Source organism: Heliconius melpomene, unplaced genomic scaffold, assembly GCF_056956725.1.
Source record: "Heliconius melpomene rosina isolate 202511_hmr_F unplaced genomic scaffold, ASM5695672v1 ptg000026l, whole genome shotgun sequence".
In the NCBI taxonomy this organism is placed as follows: Eukaryota; Metazoa; Arthropoda; class Insecta; order Lepidoptera; family Nymphalidae; genus Heliconius; species Heliconius melpomene.
The window spans coordinates 361,757-381,708 of record NW_028181862.1 but is presented as its reverse complement, the minus strand read 5'-3'; the positions used below and the strand labels follow the sequence as shown (position 1 = coordinate 381,708).

Genomic DNA, 19,952 nt, shown 5'->3' with positions numbered 1-19,952 from the left:
TTTTTACATTATTTCAGATGTTGAGAGGGACCCGCCACCCGTGAGGGCCTCGTCCGTGAACCCGTCGACCGGCTCGCGGGCCGAGCGCCACGACACGCGTTGATTTGACGGAATCACGAGCTGTCGAATACGTCGAAGTGCTACGTGCGTACCTCCGGTCGTGTTTAAAAGTTATTTTTCTCTATAAAAATTTATTGAAACGATTTTCCGTTTCGACAGATCGAAAGCGAAGAATACCCGCCCGCCCGGAGATATCGAAAGATCGCCGTGCGACGGTCCGTCGACCCCCTCGGGGACCTCCAAGTGGAGCATCGTAAAACACCCGATGCCCTCGCTGAGCGACGGTCCACCGCGGCCGCCGTTGTCGAGTACGCGGAGTGTTTACAGGGGTGAGTGTGTGTGTTTGTGTGTGTGTGCATATATATATATATATATTATTAAGATATATATAATTCTTAATGTTTACTTTTCTTCCCTCTATCAAGATTTTAACTTTAATACCAAACAAAATAATAATATATTCAATATATAATCATGTGCACATCGTACTCGCCGCCGTTGTCGTCGTCGTAGTCGTAGTCGTAGTAGTGATCAGTCCATTTCGTACATACAGAAGGAGACGAGCGTCACGTGACGGATGATGCTGCTATGATATATATATATATATATATATATATATATATATATATTCTCATTTAATTAATTGTAATGATTTACTTTTTCGTTCGTTACGGACGACCGACCGTGCATAATCAATCAAATATTAATAATATACATACACAATGTATCATATATAATAGATACATACATCACACTTGTGGGCTATAGCATCACAGGGTGATATGCTAATGATACGAGATTTAATGAATTGAACTCCTTTATTATATATTTCCGCTACGCTACGTTGGTGGAACATAATTTCACAATTGCATTTGTAGCGAATAAATTCAGGGCGCGCTGATATTATAGCGTAGCGTTTTAACTAACAATTGATATTTATAAATAATATTAATACTTGTGCAATACCCTCCCTACACAATCATAATACGGATGGATATAACTTTATAACTTACTTACCTGCCTACTTGCTCGCTCGCTCGCTACATCTCTTAAGTATAAACTGTGCGCTTTGGTTACAACATGAATATGTATGTAGTAGTAGTAGTAGTAGTAGTAGTACAGTGAGTGTGCAGTGTGTAGCAAAATATATCAACATGTCACACACATACACATTTTCAATACTTACATTACCTACCTACCTACCACAGTTATGAGTTAGAGCTACTTGGATGTTATTCATACTAAATACATATTGTTCGGTTCGGTCCAGTCCATATCCACCAAATATAGTAAGTGAGTAACTAGTAGTGCACACTCGGAGCGCTGAACTTTTAATAAAGTCAACGTCCGGGACGTCCGTGTGGTTAAGAAACATAAATTTTATTTAATTCTGAAATTTGTGCGGCCCTGAGAAGGGCCTTTTGTTTATGTGAAACCGACGGAGAGAGAGAGAGATTATGCGGTCTGGTTCGAGCTGGATCACACACACAATCGAGATGTAAACGACGCGATTACACCGACTGACCACCGCGCTCGCGCGCCCGAACGCAAACACACACACTCACTAAATTCTCACACTCTCGTCGGTTTCACTTCGGTTCGGCGGTTGGCGGTTAAAATATTAACCGCCGAAGCCGTACAGAGTGCGCCCCTGCCGCTTCAGGGCGTACACGACGTCCATGGCGGTGACGGTCTTCCTCTTGGCGTGCTCCGTGTACGTGACGGCGTCGCGGATCACATTCTCGAGGAACACCTTCAGCACTCCGCGAGTCTCCTCGTATATCAGGCCGGATATACGTTTGACGCCGCCCCTGCGGGCGAGACGACGGATGGCCGGCTTCGTGATGCCCTGGATGTTATCGCGCAGCACTTTCCTGTGACGCTTCGCTCCGCCTTTTCCCAGACCCTTTCCACCCTTACCGCGACCGGTCATGTTGACTATGTGACGGCGGTATGCACACTTCTGGTATTACTTCTAGCGCTCCGCTCCTCGCGAGTGACGGGGAGATGTTCAACTGCGAACGTACGGTAGAAACTTATGTCGCATATTATATTACCGTATCTTCTACATCCGACGTGTGTGTTACGTCGGGCAACAGTGCCAAGGCGTGTGCCCTTATACTGTGGTTTCTAGCGGCGACTATTACAATAGCCGCGTCCTTATGAGATGGCCTTGGAGCCAAGGGGGAGAGTGGGTTAACGTGGGGGTTAAATTTGGGTGAGGAAGGAAATTTTCGTTGAGAAAGGATGAGCTTTGGCGCCCCCTGGGCGGTCAGCCAAGCCGGGTGAGACTCACGGTTGCCCCGTGAGAGGCCCAGCTTAGGCGACCAGCGACCGAAGGGGCAGCTCAGGAGTCGGAATTAGGTGAGGTGAGGATGTCGCTTGGTAGGCGCATCTTGTCTGGCGGTCTGGTGTGCCACGGTGCGATATCTTTTATGTGCAGGTGGTCCGAAGCATCGGCGCGGCTAAATGTGTTGCGCGCGAGCCGGCCGATGTGTACCTCCAGGCTCTCTATGTTAAGGTCGCGCTGGAGAGTGGCGTTGCGTACGTAGTAGGGAGCCTGGGTAACGCGCCGGAGGGCGACGTTCTGGACCACCTGCAGGACCTTGCGCTGGGGCGCACTTGCGAGCGCGTACCAGGCCGGGGTTGCATAAGTGAGGTGAGGCCTCACGAAACTTTTATATAATGCCAGTCGAGCCCGTAGAGGTAGGCGCGAGCGGAGAAGCGGGCATAGCATGAAGAGCGCCGTTATGGCGGCGTTGGCGGCTTTCTTGACTTGTCTAGACATTGACATCCGGCGGTCGATGATGACGCCAAGGTAGGTGGCGTCGTTCGACCAGGAGATTTGTTGGCCGAACAGATTCAGCGGCGGCGGTGGTTTTCGGCGGCTCCCAAACGCGATCGCCTGGGTCTTCGACACGTTTATAGTTAGCCTCCATTCAGATAGCCAGTCGGGCAGTAAGTTGAGTGTGCGCTGTAGTTTCACTGCGGCGTGCTCCGGATTCAGGCTTTGTGTAAGTAAGGCGTCGGCATAGAGGGCCAACGTCGAGCCCTGTTCTAATGGGATATCGTCTGTGTACCACGCGTATAGGGCAGGAGAGAGTATACTGCCCTGTGGTACCCCGGCTGTGATCGGGTGGCTGCTAGATACTACACTCTCCACTCTGACTTTGAACGTCCTGCCGTGGAGGAAGGCGGCTATGACACGCACTATGTGGTATGGAGTGCCGGCGCGGAGGATTTTCAAAATCAGGCCTGGATGCCAAACTCGATCGAAGGCGCTGGCGACATCCAGGAAGGCTGCGACTGCACTCTCCTTTTTGTTCACAGCTGCCGCGGCAAAGTGAAGTACTCGGGCGATTTGCAGTGTAGTGGAGTGACCGCTTCGGAAGCCAAACTGTTCGGGCCGCGGTTGTATGTGCGGCAGGAGAAGCGGTTGGAGAAGCTTCTCGAACAGTTTGGCTATAGTATTGAGTAAGGTGATAGGTCGATAGCCGTCTGGGCGTTGTGGGTTCTTACCCGGCTTGGGTATCATAATTACTAACCCCTCCTTCCACGCCTGTGGGTAGTGGCCCAGGCGAAGGATGGCACTGAAGAGTCTGGCGATGGCGGAAATTAATCTTGCAGTGACATGTCTGAAGGCTGTGTTTGGCACTCCGTCGATCCCGGGGGCCTTCTTTGGTTTTAGGCCCCGGATCGCTTTCCTCACACTCGATGGAGAGAAGTGCGGGGGTGGTGGTAGTGTGTCACATGTGGCCAGCGATGTGAGAAGCGCCTCCACTTCGGCTTCAATTTCGGCATGGCGGTCCGGACACTCACTCGGATTTGGCCGAAATTGATTGGCCAGGTGTTCGGCCAATAGGTCGGCTCTCTCCGCCGCGGTGTATCTGAGGGTGCCGTCGCTGTGTATAATCGGCCTGGCAGGAGGCTTTTTTCTCATAATCTGACGATTCAGTTTGTGGAAAGAGGGTTGATCGCAGCTGGCGTTATCGATACGCTTCTCCCAACTTGCGCTGTCGCGTTCTTCAAGCGCGGCCTTGATGCGTTCAACTAGGCCGTTAAGTTTGGTTTTTAAAGGCGGATATCTCGTCCTCTGCCACTCAGAGCGCGTCCTCCTTTTTTCCGCAATGAGGGCGAGAATCTTTTTCGAGGGAGGAGGTCGGCCGCGCGAGTTATGTGGGATGGTGGCGGAGGTCAATGCACTGTGGATCTGTCTCGTTATGTTGCCTTCGAGACGGTCAATGCTGGCGGCGTCGACGAGTGGTTCAATGCACGGCGAAGATTCCGATTGAAGCGCTGTCTCAAAAAGTTCCCAGTCAACGCGTCCCCTTGCAGGGGGGCCTCTAGCGAACGTTCTTTCGCCCGCGATGGTGGCCAGAACCGGCTGGTGATCTGAGCCGAAGGCGTTGGGAAGTACCTCCAGGTCAATGCTATCCAGTCCTCGGTGTACGACCAGGTCAATAGTAGAGGAGACGTAACTACTGGTGTCAGAGTAATGCGTGGGTTCGTCGGGGCCCTCGACTTCGTATCCGCACCTTTGAGCATCGCGGAAGAGGGCCCTCCCTGCCGTGTTGGTGGAGCTGCATCCCCAGGCAGTGTGATGTGCATTCCAATCCCCCGCAATCAACGTCGGGGAGTCACTGGAGAGAAGCTGCTGCACTTGGTTAACGTCCAGGCGTACGTTGCTCGGGCGGTAGGTGGCGTATACCTTCATGGTTTTATTGTCGTGATGAAATTCAACCCCCAAGGCTTGAAGTGAATGAGTGTCGATGACAGGGAGTGGTTGTACGGCCATACCCCTGCGGGTCGCAACAAGTAGGCCTCTACAAGGCTTCTCGCGGGTTGAGTCTAACCGCAGGACGTTAAAACCCGCTATGTTGGCAGACAGAGTAGCGTGTAAGTGGGTTTCGTTAATAAGCGCAATGTCTATGTTGTGCGTGTGCAATATGTAACGGAGAGCGGGCATACTCCTCCGCAATCCCCGGGCGTTCCAATAGATTATTTTGAGTTCAGGCGTGAATGTAAAGAAGATTCTTCATGCCCTCCATGACGCACTGTATAGGGTCTTGACCCGCCCTCAAGGCGAGGAGAACGTTCTTGAGGGTGTCAAGAGCCCTGTCTATGGCGATATGTGCAGGTTGCGTCTGTCGTGCGTCTGTAGTTGCGGCGGTATCGACAGCGGGTGCTGCAGCCGCGGGTTTAGGTAAGGTAGAGGCCGCGGGGTCGGCGGACGAGGCTCTGGCTTGCTCCTCTTGCCTCCTCGTCCTCTTGCCCCCTCTCTTCTTGGGTCGTCTTCCTCCGACAACAGTGTGCGGGTTGGCGGGGGCCATGAGATTAGTGGCCGCGCTCTCCGCTTCCACTGTGTTCAAGTCCGCTCGGGGAGCGGTCAATGCCCTTTGCGCGGTATTCGTTTGAGAGAGGGCTACCGTGCCGGCCCTCTTGTTGCGAACTTCGCGTTTAAATTGCGGACAGGCCGAGTGATTGGCTGGGTGCGCGCCGCCACAGTTCGCGCAGGTCGCGGCGACGTCCAGGGGCCTCGGGCAGTCGCGCGCGGCATGTTCGTCGCCGCATCTCACGCATGCCAACCGCCGGTGGCATCCGTGGCTTGAATGTCGGAAACCTTGACACCGGTGGCACTGTGCCGGGCCCTTCTTGTTCCTCCATGGCTCGATTTTTATGCCCTGCATATATAATAATTCCGATATTTCGTAGATGGCCGGTACGAGATCGGGTGTATTGGCCAGTATAGCAAAAAATATGCAGCCAGGGCGCCCCCTTCTCGCCCTTATCTGTCTTACATATTCCGCCTTGAAGCCTAACTCTCCTAAGGCTTCGGTAATTTCCTCTGGCGTGGTGGTGGCAGGCAGCCCTCGGATCGCCACCTTTCGGCTACGCTCGGACGGGAGGGCGTATGAGAACCAAGATAGTTGTTGGTCTTTCTCTATCTCACACAGGTATCGTTGAATAGTTCGATACTCTTCGGCTGAGTTTGGGGAAAATCGTATGCCTTTCCCGAAGGGGCGGGCATTCGGCGGATGGCCGAGGCGTTCTTTTAGAGCCTTGAAGTGTAATGTCCAGTTAGACAATTCCTCTACAATCAAGGGGGGAATTCGAGGTTTAGGTTGAGGGGGCTGTTGTGGCCCCGCTAAAGAAGCTGATGCACTAACCTGTGCTGCCGAGCTGGATCCAGTGGTGCGCAGCGCATCGGCGAATGAAGTAGAAGCGGGTGTAGTAGAGGCTGGTGCCGGCGAGGGCGCCGGTACTGTTGTCGCACATGCAGGGGCGTTGGGCGCGGCGAGGGGCGCCGGTGCTGTTTCAATCCTCCTGTATATGCGCGGATCGCGCTGGGGGAGGGGCTTAGCGCACAAACGTTTGGGCGTTGACAAGGTCAATTCTGAGGCGCCGTCCGAGGTGCGTGGGCGTCTCGCAGGTGTCATTGAGATTGGGTTGATATCCAAGGCGGTCGGTGCGTCCGGGGCTGCGGAAGAACCGTGGCCGGCGCGTGCGCGGTCCAGTTCCCTACCCTGATCAGTGAGGAACATAGCAATATGTGCCAGCAGTGATTGGGAGAGAACCCCACGCTTCTGCTGCTCGGCCACGGCTATGATGTCAGAGTGCAGCGAGGTACGCGGAGAAAGTTCCAGATCCACTTGCGGGGGTGCGGAAGGAGAGCGGCGGGGTCGGGAGGCGCCCCTATCAACGGGTCTGCTCCTTTGCGATATCACTGGCACTGTCACTTCGCGGGCGCTCTCAGCGGGAGGCGCGATGGCACCGGCGGAGCCAGCAGCAGCGGGCGCGGCAGCCTGCGCGGCATCGGGCGCGGCGACAGACGCGGCGGCGGAGCCTGCGGAGGCTTGCGCGGCGGGCGCGGCAACGGGGCCTGCAGCGGCACGCGTGGGAAACGCGACGGGAGAGGTGGCGGAGGCACGCGCAACGGGCGCGGCAGCGGTGCGCGCAACGGGCGCGGCAGCGGCGGCGGAGCGCGCAACGGGCGCGGCAGCGGCGGCGGTGCGCGCAACGGGCGCGGCAACGGCGGCGGCGGCACGCGCAGCGGGCGCGGCGGAGGCAGCGACGGCGGGCGCAGCAGAGGTGCGCGCGGCGGCGGTTGCGGTGGCAGATGGCGATCGGGCGCGCGGGCGAGAGCGCGAACGCGACCGACGTTTTCCCTTTCGGTCACTCATGATGAGTGAGCGAGATGGCATGCACTATACGTCCGCTTCGGCAGTCATCGGGCCCTAGAGCGGGACCGCGAGGTCCGATGGAGACAGATGTACACTTATGATGGTGATGGTGATGGTACACTATACACTCAACACTGGTTACACTGGGTCGTAGGTGGCTATCACAACGCAGAGGCGCAGGCAAAACTTGATGCTTATTTCACAGGAAATAATAGCAAGTTCTTGACCGTAAGAAGACTCGTGCCGAGAGAGGTGTTCACCGCTCGGCGGACGGGCCGATCCTATGTCGCATATTATTGACGTGTGTTCTTACTTCCGACCCGTGGGCCGGGAAGCGATTGCAGGGCGTTAGCCCTTATATCGCTGCTTCAATCTCCACCCATTGCTATGGGTGCGTCTTTGGAGAGGCATATAGCCAGTGGAGTAGGAGTGCGCCTGTCGTATGTGACAGGGGCACAGGGGGGGGGGGAACTAACTCAGAGGGAAGGACGAGCTATGCGCCACCTGGGCGGTCAAGCTCAGCCGGGTGAGACCCTCGGTTACCCCGAGGGAGGCCCAGCTTAAGCGACCAGCGACCGAGGTGGCAGCTCAGGAGTCGGATTCGGGATCGGATTCAGGGGGGGGGGAGAGGAGATCCCTCGGAAGGCGACGCACGTCAGGGGGCCGCGTGTGCCACGGCGCGATGCTGCGAAGGTGCAGGTGGTCCGAGACATCCGCACGGCGAAACGCGTTGGACGCGAGCCGGCGGATGTGATCCTCCAGGCTCTCTATTCTCAGGTCACGCTGGAGAGTGGCGTTCCTGACGAAGTAGGGAGCCTGGGTAACGCGCCGGAGGGCAACGTTGGCGGGAACTCGCTAGGGCGTACCACGCCGGGGCGGCGTAGGTGAGATGCGGCCTGACGTACGTCTTGTACAGTGCGAGCTTCAAATGGAGGGGGAGACGGGACCTGAAGAGGGGGCGCAGCAAATGCAGCGCCACTTTTGCCGCGTTCGCGGCCTTCTTGATGTGCCCCATCATCGAGAGCCTCCGGTCAACCACGACGCCGAGGTAGGTTGCGGTGGGCTTCCAGTGGATCTGCTGGCCCTGCAGGCTCAGCGGAGGAGGCAGGCTCAAGTGGCGCCCCAGAGAGATGATCTGGGTCTTGGCCACGTTGAGCGAGAGCCTCCACTCCGCGAGCCAGTTCGGCAGCAGATTGAGCGCTCGCTGGAGCTTGACGGCGGCGTGATTGGCATTGAGGCTCTTCGTAAGTAGGGCCACGTCATCGGCGTATAAGGCGAGCATGGTATCTTCTTCTACTGGCAGGTCGTCGGTGTACCAAGAGTAGAGCGCAGGGGAGAGGATACTCCCCTGGGGTACACCGGCGGCAATCGGATGGAAGTGGGAGCGGGCGTTCTCAACCCTCACCGCGAACGAGCGCCCGCTGAGGAAGGCGGAGATGATGGCTGCGATGTGGTGCGGGGTGCCAGCACGGAGCACCTTCAACAGGAGCCCCGGGTGCCAGACGCGGTCGAACGCGCTGGCGACGTCGAGGAAGGCTGCAGCAGCACTCTCCTTCCTGTTAGCTGCTGCTGCAGCGAAGTGCAGCACCCTGGCCACCTGGAGCGTAGTGGAGTGGCCACTGCGGAAGCCAAACTGTTCTTGCCGCGGCTGGAGGTGCGGCAGGAGAAGCGGAAGGAGTAGCTTCTCGAACAGTTTGGCAACTGAGCTCAATAGAGTAATAGGCCTGTAGGCGTCGGCGTGGCGGGTGTTCTTGCCGGCCTTGGGGAGCATAACGACCAGGCCCTCCTTCCACGCCTGGGGGAAGTAACCCAGGCGCAGAATGGCGCTGAAGAGCCTGGCCAATGCTGCGATGGTCTTCGTAGGTAAGTGCTGGAGCGCCGCATTGGTGACGCCGTCCAAACCCGGCGCCTTTCTGGGCTTGAGCCGGCCGATTGCCTTCTTGACGGCAGTCGGCGAGATGAACGGCGGCGGCGGCAGAGGAAGTTCAGGTGCAGCAAGACGGGACGTCACTTCCGCTTCCATCTGCGCGTGAAGTGCTGGACGCTCACTTGGGTTGGGCTGGAACGTAGTCGCCAGGTGCTCCGCCAGGATCGCGGCTCTCTCCTCCGCAGAGTAGCGGAGGGAGCCGTCGGGGTGGAGGAGTGGACCAGTGGGCGGCTTCTTTTTCATTAACTGGCGGCTGAGCAGGTTGAGCGAGGGCTGGTCTTCGCTTGCCCTTTGGATGCGGCGTTCCCATGCGTCGGAAGCGTCCTCATCGAGCGCGGCCCTAATGCGCTCGATGAGTTGGTTGACCTTCGTTTTAATCGCCGGATCCCTGGTCGTCTGCCACTCGGTGCGAAGCTTCCTTTTTTGCCGGATGAGCTTGGCGACGTGCCCAGGGATCGGCGTGAGGCAGTGCGAGCTTGGGGGCGCCGTCGCTGACTGCATCGCGTCCTGGACGGACGCAGTGATGTCGGCGGCCAGGTTGTCGATGGCAGCGGAGTCTGTGAGCGGGGGGATGTGCGTCGGCTTCGTGGCGAGGGAGGCTTCGAAGCGCTCCCAGGTGATCCGGCCTCGGGCCGGAGGTGGTTTGGCCAAGGTCAGCCCGCCGGAGAGAGTAGCCAGGACGGGCTGATGGTCCGACCCGAAGGCGTCGGGCAGCGTCTCGAGGTCCACGGTCTCCAGGCCTCGGTACACCGCCAGGTCGATGGTGGTGGGTGCGTAGCAATCGGCGTAGTGGTAGTGGGTGGGCTGGTCAGGTCCAGCCACCTCGTATCCAGCGCGCTGGGCATCTCTCAGGAGGCGGCGTCCGTCGGGGCAGGCGAAGGAGCAACGCCAGGCGGGGTGCTTGGCGTTGAAGTCCCCGGCTGCCAGCGTTGGTGTGGTGCTGTCAAGGATCGCCCGAAGCTCGCTGACCACCAGCGGACGGGAGCTCGGGCGATATATGGCGAAGAGCCTCAGAGGTTTGGAGGCGTGGTGGATCTCGACACCCAGCGATTGGAAGGACTGGGTGCCGAGGTCGGGCAGCGGCGAGAAGACGATCCCTCTTCGGACCGCAATGAGGAGACCTCGAAAAGGGGTGTCCGTGGTGGAGTCCAGCCGTAGAGTATGGAACCCAGGCAGGTTGGCCGAGAAATCCGATGGCAGATGGGTTTCATTGATGAGCGCGACGTCGATTTGTTGGTCGCGCAGCATGAGCCGGAGGAACCTCTTCCTCCTCCTCAAACCGCAGGCGTTCCAGAAAAGAATGCGGAGGTGCTCAGACATTGAGGAGGAGGTTCTTCATCCCCTCAAGGACGCACTGAACAGGGTCCCGACCTTCCCCGTGTTTCCTGCCGGCGCCCCTAGTCGACGGGGGGTTGGCAGGGGCCATCAGGGTTGGCGCACTTTCGTCTGCGTTGACCATAGTGGTGGATGCCGGTGGGGCGCCCCTGGTTGGGCGGGGCGCCGATTGGGAGAGGGCCACGGTGCCGGCCCTCTTGTTCCTGTATTCCTTGCGGTATTGCGGGCACGCGGTGAAGTTCGCCGGGTGGGCGCCCCCGCAGTTGATGCAGGTGGCAGGCTCGTCGCGAGGCCGCGGGCAGTCGCGCGCAAGGTGCTCGTCCCCGCACCTTACGCAAGCCAGGCGGCGGTGGCACCCATGGCTTGAGTGCCGAAACGCCTGGCAGCGATGGCACTGCGCCGGGCCCCGCTTGCTCCTCCAGGCTTCCACTTTGACACCCGGCATGTTGAGAAGCTCTGAGATTTGAAAGATGCCGGGTACCAGGTCCGGGGTGTTGGCGAAGATCACAAAGAATATGCACCCAGGCCGGCCCATCCTTGCCTTAATTGGACGGGCGTACTCGGCCTGGAAGCCGAGCTCTCGTAGTGCGTCGATAATCTCGTCGGGTGTTGTTGTTGCAGGTAGCCCCCTGATGGCTACCTTTCTGCTTTTCTCCGCGGGCAGGGCGTAGGAGAACCAGGAGATGCGCTCCGTCTTTTCGAGGTCCGAGAGGTAGCGCTGGATAGCGCGGTATTCCTCCTCGGACTCGGGAGAGAAGCGCACACCCTGCCCAAAGGGGCGTGCATTGGGGGCATGGCCAAGGCGGTCGCGGAGCGCGCGGAAGTGGCGCGCCCAGTCGGGTAGCTTCTCGACCACGAGAGGCGGGAAGCGCGGTTTCGGTGGTGGAGGCGCGGCCGAAGCGGTGGCCGGCGCCGGCGTCGTTACTGCGGCCGGAGCAGTGCGGCTCGGGCCCGGGCCGGGGGCCCTGAGCGCGTCAGCAAAGGTGCCTGTGTTCGAGGCATCCGGCTGGCTGTCGGTGGTGTTGGAGGCGGCAGGTGGCATAGTCCAAGGATCCCGCTGGCGTAGGCGGGGGTCGCGTGGGTTGGGAGGCGGTGCGGCGCGCGGTTGCGCGCACACGCGCTTGGCAGCCTCCTCGTCGGCATCGTCGGAGGGCCGAGGTCGTCTAACGGGCGTTAGCGGGGGAACGCCCAACAGCGGATCGGCGGCGGCAGCGGCCGCGCCGGCGCGATCCAGCTCCTTTCCCTTGTCGTTCAGGTACATGGCAATATGTACCATGAGCGACCGGGAAAGAGCTCCGCGCTTCTGCAACTCGGACACAACGAGCATGTCCGAGTTGAGGCGCGACCGCGGCGAAAGCTCGTCCTCGACGCGGGGTGGCGCGGAGGGGGAGCGCTGCGGTTGCGGCATCTCCCTGGAGGCGGCCCTGGAGGGTCGCTGCGGCAATGGTGTCATCGATGTCAGAGTCGTCTCAGAAGGGGCGGTCATCCTCTCAGCGGAAGTGGGCGGAGCGTCGGGAGGGCACGCGGTAATATCGCGTGCCTCCGGTGTCCGCAGTGAGTCTTCGGCTTGGGGAGGCCTGCGGGGTGCAGGGCCGGGGGGGGTGGCTTCGACGGTCGGCATACTCCGACCTGGGGTCGCGGTGGCACGAGGGCGCGAGCGAGAGCGGTCTCGCTGCGCGCCGCTGCGGCCGCTCATGGTGAGCTGGCTGGCGTCGTTAGTGCCCGCACGCGGCAGTCATCGATCGCGTAATGCGATCGCGAGATCGATATGCGACGCGAGGGCGTCGGTGTCCGACGCGGCGCCACGGGGCGCTGGCGAAACTCAACGGCAATTTCAACACGAAATAATGAAGAGTTTCTCGGTACTGAATAGGACTCGTGCCGCTGGAGTGCGCAGAGGTGCTTACTCGACGGCGGGCGGCGATCCTCTGTCGCATATTTTTTGACCCTCTCTAAATATATACCCCCCCTCTACGTTCGGCTGTGTTCGGCTCCACTCGTTGGTCATGCGTATGGGGGGGGGGGGGGGGTGATGCTAATGATGATAACAATAATAATTAAAATAAAAGTTATAGTATATAGTATAGTATATTACACGCAATTATCATAATTATTTATATATTTAAATAATATCTATATATAAATGATTATCGTGGATAGATAGTGTAATATATAATATAATATCTCTCTATCTCTCTACGTTGCAAGTGCAAGTATGTTGTATTTATTATTATTATTATTATTTTAAATTAAGTATTATTAGTATGTAAGTTTGTTTGAATATTGAATTGAATATTGCCCGGTACAGATGAACAGTGCGACACGAGGACGGACGTACGTACGGACAGCCAGCCAGCCAGCCAGCCAGCCAGCCAGCCAGACGGTTCTTTGTACACGTATGAAACGACAATGTATATAAATATCAGAATAATTTGTGGCCCTGAGAAGGTCCTTTTGGTTTCACAACACAACACACACAATATACACAATCGTGTATATTGTTTGTCTGTTTGTTTGTTCGTTTGTATTGCAAGCAAGCTAGCTAGCAATTACGCACGTTCTCCTCTGATCCTGCGGGCGAGCTGGATGTCCTTCGGCATAATGGTGACGCGTTTCGCGTGGATCGCGCAAAGGTTGGTGTCCTCGAAGAGGCTCACCAAATACGCCTCGCTCGCCTCCTGGAGGGCCATAACGGCGGAGCTCTGGAACCGCAGGTCCGTCTTGAAGTCCTGCGCTATCTCGCGCACCAAACGCTGGAAGGGCAGCTTGCGGATCAGAAGCTCCGTGCTCTTCTGGTAGCGACGAATCTCTGACTGACTTTGACTTTGACTTTGGGCGACGGTGCCGGGCCTGTACCTGTGCGGCTTCTTCACGCCGCCGGTGGCAGGTGCGCTCTTGCGAGCCGCCTTCGTGGCGAGCTGTTTGCGCGGCGCCTTACCACCGGTGGACTTGCGGGCGGTTTGCTTGGTACGAGCCATCTTGCACTACTGAACTGAACTGAACTGAACTGAAGTGAACTGTTACGCGCGGGCACGTCTCGCTTCGTCCAAAGTAATATTGGAAGTGTTCAAAAAAGCCCGTATCTTCTTCATCCAGCGTGTGAATGTGTTCACGCCGGGCAACAGTGCCAAGGCGAATGCCCTTAAACTGTGGTCTCTTTCGGCGACTATGACAATAGCCGCGTCGTTGTGTGATGGCCTTGGAGCCAAGGGGGAGAATGGGTTAACGTGGGGTTAAATTTGGGTGAGGAAGGAAATTTTTCTATTAGAAATGTTATTTTATGTCAATTTTGTATCTGCAATGTCACTCCTAACAAACTAGTGGCGCCACCTACCATAAAGTATGTAATACTCTGCTATTGTAATAAAGTTTAATTCGTGTCTGTGACTCAAGCGTTTCATTTATAAGAGGTTATGGGCCCAGATAATTCTAGTTTTTTTTTCTCTCGCAATTTTCCTAAAACATCCTAGTGGAAATAGACTTTGCAGATTGAGATTAGCTGTGATAACATTGAACTCTGAAAATGACGACGAACTATCTTGTCAATGTGCCTAAATTGAAAGGTCGGGAGAATTACAGTGAGTGGGCTTTCGCGGCTGAGAATTTCTTAGTGTTGGAGGGATTGTCCGATTGCATCAAGTCGGAGACTGTACCAGCAGGAATAGGAGCAGCAGGTGACGCGAAAACTCGAGCCAAGCTGGTTCTGACAATAGATCCGTCGCTGTACGTGCACGTTAAAAGTGTACAAACGACACATGAGCTGTGGAAGAAATTGAAAAACCTATTTGATGACTCAGGATTCACAAGAAGAATCAGTTTGCTGAGGAGTTTGATTTCCATCAGACTTGAAAATAGCGTTTCAATGACTTCGTACGTGACACAAATCATTGAAACCAGTCAAAAATTGAGCGGTACTGGTTTCAAAATTAATGATGACTGGGTCGCATCGCTTTTGTTAGCGGGGTTAACAGACAAATATACTCCCATGATAATGGCGATTGAACATTGCGGCATACCATTAACAGCGGACGCCATTAAAACCAAGTTGTTGGATATGGAAGAAAGTGGAAACGCGCGGGAAAGCGACAACAGCGCTTCCAATTCCGGTGGCGCTTTTGTGAGTTATAAGAAGAATCGGAATGTTGGTAGCACTGCTGCGACCAGAGACAACGCGCAGATGTCAAAGTCAAAACCAAAAATTATTACATGTTACAAATGTAAACAAACAGGACTTTACCGCAACCAGTGTACTTTTTCGAACAAAAAAAAAACGTCGAATACAAATAAAAATGAACGTACAAGCAGTAATGCGTTTAGAGCCGTGTTCCTGAATGGTGATTTTAGCAAAAGTGATTGGTATATTGACTCCGGGGCGAGTGTTCATCTTACCGCGAACGAGGAATGGTTGTTAAATATGTCGCGGAATCACAAGATCAAGGAAATTGTCGTGGCAAACCAAGATAAAATACCTGTATTATGTACTGGAGATGTGCCAATTACAACAAAAACGCGTGCCTGTGAATACGATATTACAGTAGAAGGTGTATTATACGTGCCGAAGTTGACTACAAATCTGTTGTCTGTTAGTCAACTTATATCGAAAGGAAACAGAGTTTCATTTAACAATGATGGATGTCAGATTTTCAACCGAGCAGGAGTACTGGTAGCTACAGCAAGTTTGTTGAACGGTGTGTACAAACTGAACAAGCCAGATAATTGTTCATTAGCTGCAGTGATGGTGTCCAGTGAAGTTTGGCATAGACGCCTAGGTCATGTCAACAGCCAGTATTTGAACAAGATGCAAGATGCTGTTCAGGGATTGACACTTGACAGGAAGACTGACATATCAAAGTCATCATGTGTTGCATGCTGTGAGGGCAAGCAAAGCCGCTTACCTTTTCCCAAAGAAGGTAGCAGAAGTACAAGGAACACATTGTGCACTCCGATCTCTGTGGGCCGATGGAAAACCGGTCAATAGGTGGTTCCAGATACTTTATGCTGTTCATAGATGATTTTAGTCGTATGACTTATATTTATTTTTTAAAGACAAAAGATGAGAGAGGCTTTGAAATGCTTTCAGCAGTATAAAGCAGAGGTTGAGAATCAACTTAATTGCAGCATAAAGATCTTGAGAAGTGACAATGGGTTAGAGTTCTGTAACAGCGAATTTGATGATTTTTTGATGTCGCATGGGATAGTACATCACAAAACAAACCCATACACACCTGAGCAGAATGGTCTCTCAGAACGATTTAACCGGACTATTGTTGAGAAAGCCAAGTGTTTGTTGTTCGATGCAGGTCTTGAGAAAAGGTTTTGGGCAGAGGCAGCACATACTGCAGTATACTTACAGAACAGGACCGTCACCACATCATTAAATTACAAGACTCCTTTCGAGGTATGGACTGGCAGAAAGCCAGATGTAAGTCATTTACGTGTTTTTGCTAGTACAGTCATGGTACATGTGCCGAAACAAAAGAGACTAAAGTGGGACAGAAAGTCTGAAAAATGTGTTCTTGTTGGCTATTCAAATGATGTCAAGGGGTACAGGATTTACAACCCGAAGACAAATGTCATCACTACAAGTCGGGATGTTATAGTATTGGAGAAGATAGAAACAGAGAATATTCTAGAGGTACAGGAAAGTTGTTCAGATGAGGTGAAAATAAAGTGCATTACCGTGCTCGTCTAGTTGCTAAGGGCTTCACCCAAAAACATGGTGTTGACTATACCGAAACATTTTCACCTGTAGTGAGACATACAACCCTAAGACTATTATTTGCATTGTCTGTAAAGTTAGATTTAAATGTTACCCATTTAGATGTCAAGACTGCGTTCTTGAATGGTGACTTAGAAGAAACTATTTATATGAAACTGCCAGATTGTTATAATAGTAGTAGTAGCTCTGATTGCAAAGTATTGAAACTTAAAAAGGCCATTTATGGACTTAAGCAGGCCTCTAGAGCCTGGAATAAAAAGGTTGATAATTGTTTAGTCAGTAATGGTTACAAAAGGTCAAAAATAGAGCCATGTATGTATGTAAAGGATATCAGTAAATGTAAGATCATTGTTACAGTCTATGTTGATGATTTCTTTATATTTTCTAATGATAAAGTTGAGACTGAGAACTTGAAACAGATTTTATCTAATAAGTTTAGCATTAAGGACTTAGGCCAAGTAAAACAATGTCTTGGAATGAATGTAACTTTCAATAGAGAAAAAGGATATGTAACTTTGAGTCAGGAAACATATGTTGATCAACTTTTGAGTAAATTTCAGTTAAGTGATTGTAAGACTGTCGATACTCCTATGGAGGTCAAATTAAATGTAAATAAAGGTCAAGTAGGTATGAATAGTCATGTGCCTTATCAACAACTAATTGGGAGTTTGATGTATCTTTCAGTCTTAACTAGGCCAGATATTAGTTACTGTATAAGTTTTTTGAGTCAATTTAATAATTGTCACACAAAAGAGCATTGGGAGTACGCAAAGAGAGTGTTAAAATATCTGAAGCAAACTAAATGTTATGGAATAAAATATTGTAAAGAAGGTAATTCAGAAATAATAGGCTATGTAGATGCTGATTGGGCCTCTAACTCTGTAGATAGGAGATCATATACTGGTATGTGTTTTTTATTATCTAATGGCATTATCTCATGGGAATGTAGAAAACAAAAATGTGTAGCTCTCTCTAGCACTGAATCAGAGTATGTTGGTGTATCTGAAGCATGTAGGGAAGTATTATACTTGAGAAGCCTGCAATTTGAAATAACTAATCAAATGTACACATTTAGTCTTTTCAATGATAACCAGGGTGTTCAGAAGCTGTGTGCAAACCCAGTTTTTCATAAACGTACCAAACATATAGATATCAAACATCATTTTTGTCGTGATTTGGTAAAGGATAATATTGTAAAAATAGTATATTTACCATCGGCTGACATGCCGGCAGATATTTTAACTAAAAGTTTATGTAAGGCAAAACATTATAAATTTATGTTGCTTCTTGGCATAGTTTGTATAGAATAATTTTTATAAAATTGTATAGTGAATATTGCGATAAGTGGGGGTGTTATTTTATGTCAATTTTGTATCTGCAATGTCACTCCTAACAAACTAGTGGCGCCACCTACCATAAAGTATGTAATACTCTGCTTTTGTAATAAATTTTAATTCGTGTCTGTGACTCAAGCGTTTCATTTATAAGAAGAAAGGATGAGCTTTGGCGCCCCCTGGGCGGTCAGCCAAGCCAGGTGAGACTCACGGTTTCCCGTGAGAGGCCCAGCTTAGGCGACCAGCGACCGAAGGGGCAGCTCAGGAGTCGGAATTAGGTAAGGTGAGGATATCCCTTGGTAGGCGCATCCTATCTGGTGGCCTGGTATGCCACGGTGCTATGTCCTGGATATGCAGGTGGTCCGAAGCATCGGCGCGGCTGTATGCGTTGCGCGCAAGCCGGCCGATGTGTACCTCCAGGCTCTCTATATTGAGGTCGCGCTGGAGAGTGGCGTTTCTTACGTAGTAGGGAGCCTGGGTAACGCGCCGGAGGGCGACGTTCTGGACCACCTGTAGAACCTTGCGCTGGGGCGCACTTGCAAGCGCGTACCAGGCCGGGGCTGCATATGTGAGGTGGGGCCTCACGAAACTCTTGTAGAGCGCTAATCGTGTCCGCAGCGGAAGGCGCGAGCGGAGGAGCGGGCGCAACATGAAGAGCGCCACTTTGGCGGCATTGGCGGCTTTCTTTATGTGTTTATTCATTTTTAATTGGCGATCGATGATGACACCGAGGTAGGTGGCGGTGGGCGACCAGTGCACTTGTTGGCCGAGCAGGTTCAGCGGAGGAGGCGGTCTCAGTCGGCACCCAAACGAGATGGCCTGGGTCTTGGCCACATTCAGAGTGAGCCTCCACTCCGACAGCCAGCCCGGCAGTAGGTCTAGGGTGCGCTGCAGCTTGGCGGCGGCGTGCTCCGGGTTTAGACTCTTCGTGAGCAGGGCGATGTCGTCGGCATAGAGTGCCAACATCGAGCCCTGCTCTGTAGGGATATCGTCCGTGTACCAGGTGTAGAGGGCAGGAGAGAGAATACTGCCCTGAGGTACCCCGGCGGCGATCAGGTGGCTGCTGGATATTGCACTCTCCACTCTGACGCGGAACGTCCTGCCTTCGAGGAAGGCGGCGAGGACGCGCACTATGTGGAACGGGGTGCCGGCGCGAAGAATTTTCAATAATAGACCTGGGTGCCACACGCGATCGAATGCGCTGGCGACGTCCAGGAAGGCTGCAACTGCACTCTCCTTCCTATTCATTGCTGCCGCTGCAAAGTGTATTACTCGTGCGATTTGCAGCGGAGTTGAATGACCGCTGCGAAAGCCAAACTGTTCGGGCCGCGGTTGTAGGTGCGGTGAGAGAAGCGGTAAGAGGAGCTTCTCGAACAGTTTGGCTATCGTGTTGAGTAGGGTGATGGGGCGGTATCCGTCCGGACGTTGCGGGTTCTTTCCTGGCTTGGGGATCATGATGACCAGGCCCTCCTTCCACGCCTGGGGGTAATGGCCCAGGCGTAGAATTGCGCTGAAGAGCCTGGCCATAGCTGCGATTAGTCTTCCTGTTATGTGTCTAAAGGCGCTGTTGGGCACTCCGTCGATCCCGGGGGCCTTCTTTGGCATATTTAGACATATTTGAAAAACGATTAAAATGTATGAATTGATTATTATTGGAAGACATTTCACTCGTGGAAGTAGTGAATAATGAAATTTCTAGTCGTAATTCAGGTAGAATTTTATCAGAGTTCACCGTGACTGGCCAACATAATGGATCCTCCTGTAAAAACCTTGGCTGTATTTTCCAAAATTTCGACGACTTAAATCTTTTACATTATTATTTAATGTGTTCAGTTGAAGTGACTCATCAGTGGTAATTAAATTGCATTTTACATTAGACAACTGATTAGATGAGACTGAACCACATACTAACCATCCAAGCTTAGTTTCACATAACGTAAGGGTACATTGACCTTGACCTAACTTTATGCGCTGAGAACCTAATAGGTCCCAAAATACATCAGCACCTAATATCATATCAATCCCGGCAGGTGAATGAAAGTTCGGGTCCGCTAAGCAAATATTGGATGGGAATTTAAACTGTGATAAATCTAATTGCTGAGATGGCACGTAATTGATGGTAAAATAAAACATTGCAAGCTAGTAGCATATTTATTATTTAATGCCTTTATTGAAACTGTGCACATTTTATTTACATGTAACAGTACGCTGTTAACGCCCATTAAGGATTTATCAATTTCAGTTATATGTGTATTCAACTTACTATATAAACCTTCCGTCATAATACATGAAGTGCTACCACTGTCGAGAATAACGCGAGCAATAATTTCACGATCATTCTTATCACATATTTTAATAAGTGCAGTAGACAGCAATACTTCATGCTGAGCGCACGG

General features: G+C 52.8%; 2 protein-coding genes across 2 annotated transcripts; both read right to left on the bottom strand.

The window, feature by feature from the left end:
• Positions 1-1,456: 1,456 nt before the first annotated feature.
• On the bottom strand, positions 1,457-2,062 carry LOC146526560 (histone H4). Its single transcript, XM_085207014.1, has one exon. It carries the CDS (start codon positions 1,991-1,993, stop codon positions 1,682-1,684), a length of 312 nt encoding a protein of 103 aa, XP_085063140.1. The 5' UTR covers positions 1,994-2,062; the 3' UTR covers positions 1,457-1,681.
• Positions 2,063-13,052: 10,990 nt separating this feature from the next.
• On the bottom strand, positions 13,053-13,549 carry LOC146526559 (histone H3-like). The gene has a single exon (XM_085207012.1). It carries the CDS (start codon positions 13,479-13,481, stop codon positions 13,053-13,055), a length of 429 nt encoding a protein of 142 aa, XP_085063138.1. The 5' UTR covers positions 13,482-13,549.
• Positions 13,550-19,952: the final 6,403 nt, after the last annotated feature.